Source organism: Amblyomma americanum, chromosome 2, assembly GCF_052857255.1.
Source record: "Amblyomma americanum isolate KBUSLIRL-KWMA chromosome 2, ASM5285725v1, whole genome shotgun sequence".
Lineage (NCBI taxonomy): Eukaryota > Metazoa > Arthropoda > Arachnida > Ixodida > Ixodidae > Amblyomma > Amblyomma americanum.
The window spans coordinates 117,391,048-117,399,356 of record NC_135498.1 but is presented as its reverse complement, the minus strand read 5'-3'; the positions used below and the strand labels follow the sequence as shown (position 1 = coordinate 117,399,356).

Here is an 8,309-nt window from a genome sequence, read left to right as displayed (position 1 = left end):
TCAAATAGGGCGGACTTAGCTCATATACTTGTTCACGGGACACATCGCCGATGAACATGCAGCTCTCGAACCGCGAAGAGTGGGAGGATGCGGTGCTCAGATCCGACCCAAAGACCCAATTCCAGGCCGTGAGCCGAGCTTTGAAAGTCGCCGAGCGCCAAGGGCTCCTGGCCCCATCACGCAACCAGCCGTGAAGGAGGGAAAGAAGAAAAGCGCAATGGGGGCCCCACGCGATCTATGAAGGAGCACCGTTGAATGCATAATGACGAAAATGAAGTTTTTACCACCACCACCTGAACGACAGACACTCAAGTGCAGAGATGCGACCTCCATCAGCAGCAACTACTGCAATCCTCTTGGCACACAGGCTTTGGCAGAACGACAAAGCCTGAGAACCACCGCGGCGGGGTAACATCTGATTATGGCATAAGATAAAATGCCTATACCCGAACGTACAGTCCGTGTCACACTTGTGTAAATCGCTCAAGCAGTGCGTACCTGGCAGCAAAAACAAAGTACAGAGCAGCCTCTGACTAGTGGGAAAAGTGGTCATGAATACTTTGTTTGCGTGTCTCTCTGGCATTACTTAGATTACTGGCATTACGCGAAAGTACTGCCTCTGGACCCTAGAGGCAATACTGCGACAAGATCTGCATTTATTTGCAGGGAAGTGCCCCGCCCGAGCGGTCTACACAAGGGTGACGCATACTGTAAACAGTTTTCTGTACTTCAATTTTACCCCGTGATTTCTATCTACTTCACTTCATCGCCCAAGCTAATTCAGCTCGCTCCGCACCTACTTGTCTCCCGTTATTGCGTCGTTCTGGTCACGTAAAACGGAACTCGAGCCGCTTATCCCACTAACAAATGCCATTGGTCACAAGAAAAGATAAGCGATCGCCAGCACCATCGCCATCGGCTGCCCGGCACGCCCTGAAGCCTCGCGCCGTCGCATGCGCACGCGTTCCCGAGCTTTTCGATCAGGCAGAGCCCCATCGCCATTTTACAACACCGCCCAACCCGGAACGGACGTGTCCTGCAGGGCTCCGAGCAGCGGACGAAGATTCAAGGAGCCGACCTGCCGCGCAATTCAACCAGCCGCGGCCAGGATGTCCATCACCATGGTGGGCCCGTACCCGGGCCCGTTCGACAGGACGCACTACTCGGACTCGTCCAGCGAGAGCCACAAGGACCGCTCCCAGGGGCGACCGAGACCCGCCGCGCCGTCAAAGCCGCGGTCTCAGCCATGGACGCCAGACCGGAGCTCCCAGCCGGTACCCCACGAGAGCGTCGCGTACAGCCAGTCCAGCTCCGCTGCTGCACTCGGGCCGGTACGTGGACTAAACCTTCGGAGTAGGGTTAAAGCTTTCGAAGTTCGAATAGTGGAGGAGGCCTCTGACGTAAACGCAAGTCTTAACACAGCGTTTCCAAAAGCCGACAGCCGTAGATGGCCGTAGCTTGGACAGCTGTGACTGAGCGCCTCTCGTTTTGCACGCAGGCCCACGCGTCAGCGACGCACCCACAGCCGTCGCCTTCGCAGCCGTTGTCGCCCAAGCCACAGATCGAGGCGATAAAGCGCAGATGGTGAGAAATTCATTGTACCGCACAGTTCCGGGGGTACTCATCATGGATTCAAACAACGGCACAGTTCAGCAAACAATATTTAGCCCTTTTTTGACCAACCTTCAGTGTGCGTTTCAGCTGCCACACGTCGCAATCCTGCTGCACAAGGCGGAGCTAGCAGTTAAGTTGCCCTTTCTAGTAGCGCCTAGACTTCCGTAGTACTCAACATTGTTCATGCATCGGCGTCTAGAAGCCCCAAACCCTGGTGCCGAGGTAGTGCGTGGAGCGTTCATTTCGTGTTCGCGGTGGGCCCTCGTTCCACGGCGTCCGAGGGTATGTGTGATGCATACAAGCAACGTGTAGCTATTGGAATAGTTCTCGTATATCTGCTCAAGGAACAAACCCGGCGCGTTTTTTCCTTATTATGACAGTCCATGGCAGAGTCCATTCCCGCGTCATATCCAGGGAACTGAAATACGTATCGCAACCACGGCCGAGCGACCCATAACTGGAACACCTACCTGATCGCGAGCTTACTGTGAATTCAGCTGCGTTTCGAGGGAGACGAAACGCAAAAGGTGGCCGCGTGCTATGCGATGTCAGTACGCGCTAAAGATCCTGGTCCCCAGTTGGCCGAAACTATTCCGCAGCCCTCCACTACGGCACCGCTTTCGGCCTTTCTTTCACTCTATGCTTTATCACTTCCGTTCTAGCGCGGTTCGGGTGTCCACCGAGATGTGAGACAGTTACCATGCCATTCTCTTTCTTCATAATAATATTGATTGGTTTTTGGAGGGGAAGGAAATGGCGCAGTATCTGTCTCGTATATCGTTGGACACCTGAACCGCGCCGTAAGGGAAGGGATAAAGGCGGGAGTGAAAGAAGAAAGGAAGAGAGAGGTGCCGTAGTGGAGGGATCCGGAATAATTTCGACCAAAAACTAAATTTCAGCAATAGGCCGCCGGCGGTCATTGGGTCATTGGAGTTGACAACGTTGTAGACCCCATGATATTGGCATAGGCGCACAGGTGGCTCCCATGGTCAGCAGACACCTCAATGGCGTTTTTAGTTACAGGTGCGGACAAAAGTAAACGGAGCATGCTCTTCCGTTCTAATTACGATCGTTCATTCTCTATCAGAGCTGAAGAAACAATATTGCTCAAGAGAAAGCGCACTAGAGTCCACGAGCATCCTGCACGTACCACTGATGATAATAATAATTGGTTTTTTGGGGAAGGAAATGGCGCAGTATCTGTCTCATATATCATTGGACACCTGAACCGCGCCGTAAGGGAAGGGATAAAGGAGGGAGTGAAAGAAGAAAGGAATAGGTGCCGTAATGGAGGGCTCCGGAATAATTTCGACCACCTGGGGATCTTTAACGTGCACTGACATCGCACAGCACACGGGCGCCTTAGCGTTTTTCCTCCATAAAAACGCAGGCGCCGCGGTTGGGTTCGAACCCGGGAACTCCGGATCAGTAGTCGAGCGCCCTAACCACTGAGCCACCGCGGCGGGGCGTACCACTGCTGCCAGTTTGAATTTGGCAACGCATGAAAAATGTGAGAAGGTAATAGCGTGCTCCATTTACATTTGTCCGCGCCTGTACGGTTCTGTGGTGACATACGTCCGCTGTCTATGTTGGATGTGACAACGCCGTACACAGCGTTGATTTTGAGGAAAGGTTAGGCTCATAACTGGCTACTTTGGTCACTGGGCACCTCAACCGTGGTTTGAGGAATGTGGCGGGGGTAGCCACTTGCGAAAACTGTGCTTTCGAACAATACTCCGTGCTTACCAATGCTAAACCGCCAGCCATTTTTTTTTTGCAACCTGGTGTTACTTGTGGACATATAATTGGTCATCGGAAAAGAGAGAAGGCTCAATTTCTCACCATACGTGGGCGCTTGAACCGGGTAGTGGAGGAAGAAATGTAGCGAGCGGAGGGCTCTAAATTAGCTTCGACTGCTTGCGCACTTTTAACGTGTGCTGACATCGTGCAGCACGCGTGCCTCTTCTGCGTATCGCCTTCAGTGCTCAGCTGCCTATTGGCGCAGCACGGTGCTGGGCCAAAAGGCGGCGCAGTGACGCAAATATCTGGACTCCCGAATTGTCTGCCGACTTTGCCCTCTGCGGTTCGTGTCCATCTGCTGACCCGCCACGTGCACGCCGCAGCAACGAGCTGCTCTGGCAGCTGGGCGCCTTCGCCCTGGTGGCTGCCGTGGTCGCCGTGCTGGTGGTCGTGGTCCTATCCCGCGCAAAGGTGCACCCGGGTGCGGCGCGCCTGAAGGGAGCGAACGTGGTCAGCGGCGCCAACGCGACCCGCGTCAACGGCCTCGCGTCTCTTTCCACGCCGACGTCCGTCCCTGCCGCGGACGCAGAACTGCCGGGGGGCCACAACACCAATGGCATCAATAGGAGGCCCAGGCAGAAGCCACGGCGGCACCGCGGTGAGCCAGAGCACTCGATTGTCTTAGGTCGAGACATACAGGGTCCACTCGCTCGAAGCAATTAAGACAGTCCAGCTCTGTCTAGTCTTATACCCGGTCTGGACAAAATATTGTTTTGGGTGAATGGAAATGACCCAGTATCTCACATCTTGGCACAAACCTGAACTGCGCGGTAAGGGAAAGGAAGAAGGGGGACTGAGAGAAGGGAATAAAGGGGTGCAGTGGTGGAGGGCTCCGGAATATTTTTGACCACCTGGGGATCTCTATAACGTGCACTGACATCCCACAGCACACCGGCGCCTTTGCGTTTCGCCTCCATCGAAACGCGGCCGCCGCGGTCGGGTTCAAAACCGGTCTAAACCCGTCTGCTTGGTTTTGAGAAAAGGAAAGGCGCACAACGTTCGCTCCACTATGGCATCTGTTTCTTTCTTCTTTCACTGCCACCTTCCGGCCTTCCTTGACGGCGCGGTTCGGGTGTCCACTGGTGTGTTTCCTTTCCTAAAAACCAATTATTCTTCGGAGGACGTATTAAGCGCGCCACGAAAGCCCGACTAACAGCCGGAGTTTCCTAGCATTTTGTTGGCGTGGCGCGCTTGAAGCAACCACTGACAACTTAAAGCAGTCATGCGCCTTTCCTTTTCTCAAAACCAAGAGAGGGTTTAGACCGCGAATGAGATTACCGACTGCACGCACTGCGTAGACGACACACGCCGGCTTCTCCGGCAGTACTGGGCTGCTTTCTCAATGCACGCTCAGTTATGACAGCTGCGCGGCTCAAGCCTCCGCGGGAAAATAAAGCACAAAGTAAACATAATGGGAAACACGATATAGACTGAACTGTCTTATTTGCTTCGTGCTTCGTGCAAGTGGGTCCTGCTTGCTTTATACCGGAATGGCCGAGCGGTTGGGCTCTTCCAAATCCAAGACGCGTTTGAGCGGAAAGTGGACTGCTAAGAAGTTATAAGGAACAATTATCTCCGACGATTGTCCCGTTCCTGATCTGCGTCCTAAAGCCGTGCTTTAAATTCTGTTTCGCACCAGAACGGCTGTTCTGCTATGACACTGCAGCCTCATTTGACCGCCGCCACCATTTGATCCGCAGGAGGCGCAAAATCACGGAGGGGGCTCCCCAAGACGTCGGCGGCTCTGCAGCGGACGCCGCTCGCGACTTCGGGCCAAGAGGCCCGGCCGCGGGCCACACCAAAAACCACTTCCTCGGCCGGGGATGACCAAGAGGCTATGACCGCCTCCCACACATGGTCCGACCCGACGGTATGTCTCCTTTTTGTTACGGTGCATATTGTTGCGATGCAGGTTAGAGGGTTGATGCACCGAGTGTGAGCGGCAAACTCGCAATGTTCCGCAGCTGTGTCCTAGTCATTTGCGCTTGACATTGTTTACGCTGTTCGATACAGAACACCGTTGCCAAGAACTCCATGAAAGCTGCAATCTGTTATTTTGTTCTTGCTTTTAATTGGAGTGGCGATTTAATTTCTCACTGCAGCCCTTACTGATTCTGTTGCCAGTCACAAGTGCGGTTATCTACCATGCGGAGCAGGTCAAGTTTCAACGCGGCTGCCTTAAATCATTGTTTATGGTCATGTTTCGTCGGATAGGTGAATCTACAGAAAAAATATGCCCTGTTCTACCCTCGGTTTCAATGCCTCAAGGAACTTTGCACACATATCACCTAATAAGCACTGCCCCCCCCCCCCCCCCCATTTATCTTGTCTTCCTAGTCCCCGCTTTCGACTGCAGATGTACACTCGGCAAGTGTCCCCGAACCACGCGTTTCTCAAAAGAAGCTCATAGCTCTATTAGCTGGCGGCCGGAGACCAGACCTGTGGAGATGAAAGAACAACATTTTGGCTTTCACCTCAACAAGGGTGATCTGCAGCTGTCGGCTGAAAAAACTACCGGCTTCGTTTGAGGAACACGCGGTCCAGAGACTTTTGTCCCGGCTGTACATTTCGTGCCAGCGAACCGTCACAATTATTTACTTCTTTTATTACAGTCCCCGGCCCCGTAAGTCTAGGACGGCGGCCACGGCCGACAGCCCGGAGAGTCTTCAGCCACGCGTCCCCACCGGCGGTGACGACCACCAGCGCGCTCCTGGTAGAAGTCGCCGGTGGTGCGGACACGAGGGAAGACGTCCAGGAGGTGCAGCCCGGGGAGACAAGTCGTGGCAGCAGGGTGACTGCCACGTTGTCGCCGTGGTCATAGACCACCAGCGACCATCGCCGGCCACGTGGCGAGGAAAGCGCTGCGGCTGGCTCAGCGGCCATGTGTCTGGACGCGTGCCGGGCGCCAAGACGCCCTGTTTTTGGAGCAGGGCCGTTGGTCCTCTTTTGTTTTTATGTGGAATGGAAATATAATGCATACAATTCGCAACGCACGCCTCTCTCCACTGACTGCGAGCCGTGTCCCGTAGTCTCGCTCCACTGCTTGACTTCCGCCGTGTCTGCGCTCTGAAAATCTATAAAAGAACAGCCCAGATTTGTGAGCAAGGTGGAGTTCGCAGACCAAAAACAGTTGTGTCCTATTGTGTTTCATGCTAGCTGCGCCGCTTTTTTCGTTGTTGCCTTGGTCACATGGCACATACCCACGACGGGTGATTGGCCAGGGTTCAGTGGGAATACCCCATAAAGTAGGAAAACTGGAGTCATGCAAAAGATTGTACCTTGGGGGAAATTTTAAAATAATTTAAAAGAAAAACAAAATATCGGGAGAGAATATTTGAGAATTAAAAAATGAAAGATGAAAATACCCAAATGCTTTTTTGAATGCGGAAATTTTTTGAAAACATTTAGCAACGGAATCTGCCGGTAGCTGTTAACTAATTGTGGAGGTATTCATAAACTTGATGCAGTGCAAAACCCCTGGCGCTCGCGCCGAAAGAGGAGGAGAGGAACCGACAATGTGAGACCATATTTTTAAATTTCTAGATGTGTTCTCCTCTGATGTGCAAACCTCCGGCAAGAGAGTAAGAAATGCTCCAATGTCTCTACTTCGCAACAAGCCGCAAAGAGGTTTCTGGCCGACTGAACCCGCATCTACATAAGTGCATATTTAAACGGGGAATCCTGCACCGCATGAGTGTCATCGCTACCTCACACTGCCGGGGTTTACACGCACGAGTCTTCGATGGGTACACGAGATGTTGGTTGTCGACAGTAGAGAGTAAGGGATCGCTGCATGCGGCGGTTATAAACTGAAAACGCTGAAAACGAGTCATTACAAAGAGAACAAGATTAGGGACGCTACTGACAACTTGTGCATTTAGAGCTGCTCTTGCCAAAAGGTCTGCTGCTTCATTTTGTAAAATACCGCAGTGGCCTGGTACCCAAACGAAGCGCACCTGTTTCACCCATCCAGGAAGAAAAAAGTTTAGTGAACGTCTCAAAAAAGCGTCTCGTGTGGACTCCAGTGCAAGCAAAACCGAGAGACAATCTTAGAGGAATATCACCTGAGAAACAGTTGTGGGAATTGCCAAAGCGGCCAGCCCCAGAGCCATAAACTCTGCTAAAAATATGGTTGTGTAATCCTGGACTCTGACCGGAAAGCTCCACTAGAGAGACTCTGAGAAAATACCAAACCCTGCCTTCCTGTGGACCTCAGACGCATCTCTAGTAATTACAGTATGTTGCAGGTACTGCGCAAGGTGATCCAAGAGGATTCCAAGTTAATATCCTTGCAGGCAGATGTTTCGCATTAGGTGGGAAAATGAAATCAAAAGTAATATCCACAGGGGACGCTGCCCGACCAACTCTACATACAAAATTGAGATCCACACCAATATTGGATAACATATTATGAGTAAATACAACCTGAGACCATAATAGGACTAGCCACACCAGGAGCCTACTCAAATGCTCGCAAAAAACTCCTGACAGTTAACAGGTGAAACTGGGAGGTAAGGTCGGGTATACGAGCCTCCAAGTACAGAACTGCGGTAGAAACTGATAGAGGGAGACCTAGGCAGAGGCGCAGCGCGCGCCTTTCTAGCAGCAGCAATGGATGAAGTTTATATTTAGGGGAGCCAGAAAAAAGTATGCAGCCAAATTCCAAAATGGGTCAGACATAGGCTTTTTAAAGAAGTACAAGCGTATCCCGGCGCTTACCAAATTTCCTATCATCCGTAGTAGCCTTCATAGTGCACGCTCTCCTCTCTCCACGTTAGTCTTGATGTGGGGCCGCCAATCTAAAGTGGCATCATAAATGACGCCTAGATACCTCAACGATTCTACCTGAGGTATGCTGTCTGAGCGATAGCGTAGTGATATATGCAGGGGTATGT

General features: G+C 52.3%; 1 protein-coding gene across 1 annotated transcript; it reads left to right on the top strand.

Moving 5' to 3' along the window:
* Positions 1-1,064: 1,064 nt before the first annotated feature.
* LOC144119014 (uncharacterized) lies at positions 1,065-6,250 on the top strand. The gene is made up of 5 exons (XM_077651763.1): positions 1,065-1,331; positions 1,499-1,584; positions 3,738-4,012; positions 5,115-5,284; positions 6,027-6,250. The coding sequence occupies exons 1-5, from the start codon at positions 1,110-1,112 to the stop codon at positions 6,039-6,041; spliced, it is 768 nt and encodes a 255-aa protein (XP_077507889.1). The 5' UTR covers positions 1,065-1,109; the 3' UTR covers positions 6,042-6,250.
* The last annotated feature ends 2,059 nt before the right edge of the window (positions 6,251-8,309 follow it).

What these genes read in the sequence shown, in the direction of transcription:
- LOC144119014 (XM_077651763.1), top strand. Translation starts at nt 1,110, where the DNA reads ATGTCCATCACCATGGTGGGCCCGTACCCGGGCCCGTTCGACAGGACG. An exon ending in CCGCTGCTGCACTCGGGCCG is followed by an intron (nt 1,332 to 1,498) that starts GTACGTGGACTA and finishes TTTTGCACGCAG; the next exon opens with GCCCACGCGTCAGCGACGCA. An exon ending in GAAGCCACGGCGGCACCGCG is followed by an intron (nt 4,013 to 5,114) that starts GTGAGCCAGAGC and finishes TTTGATCCGCAG; the next exon opens with GAGGCGCAAAATCACGGAGG.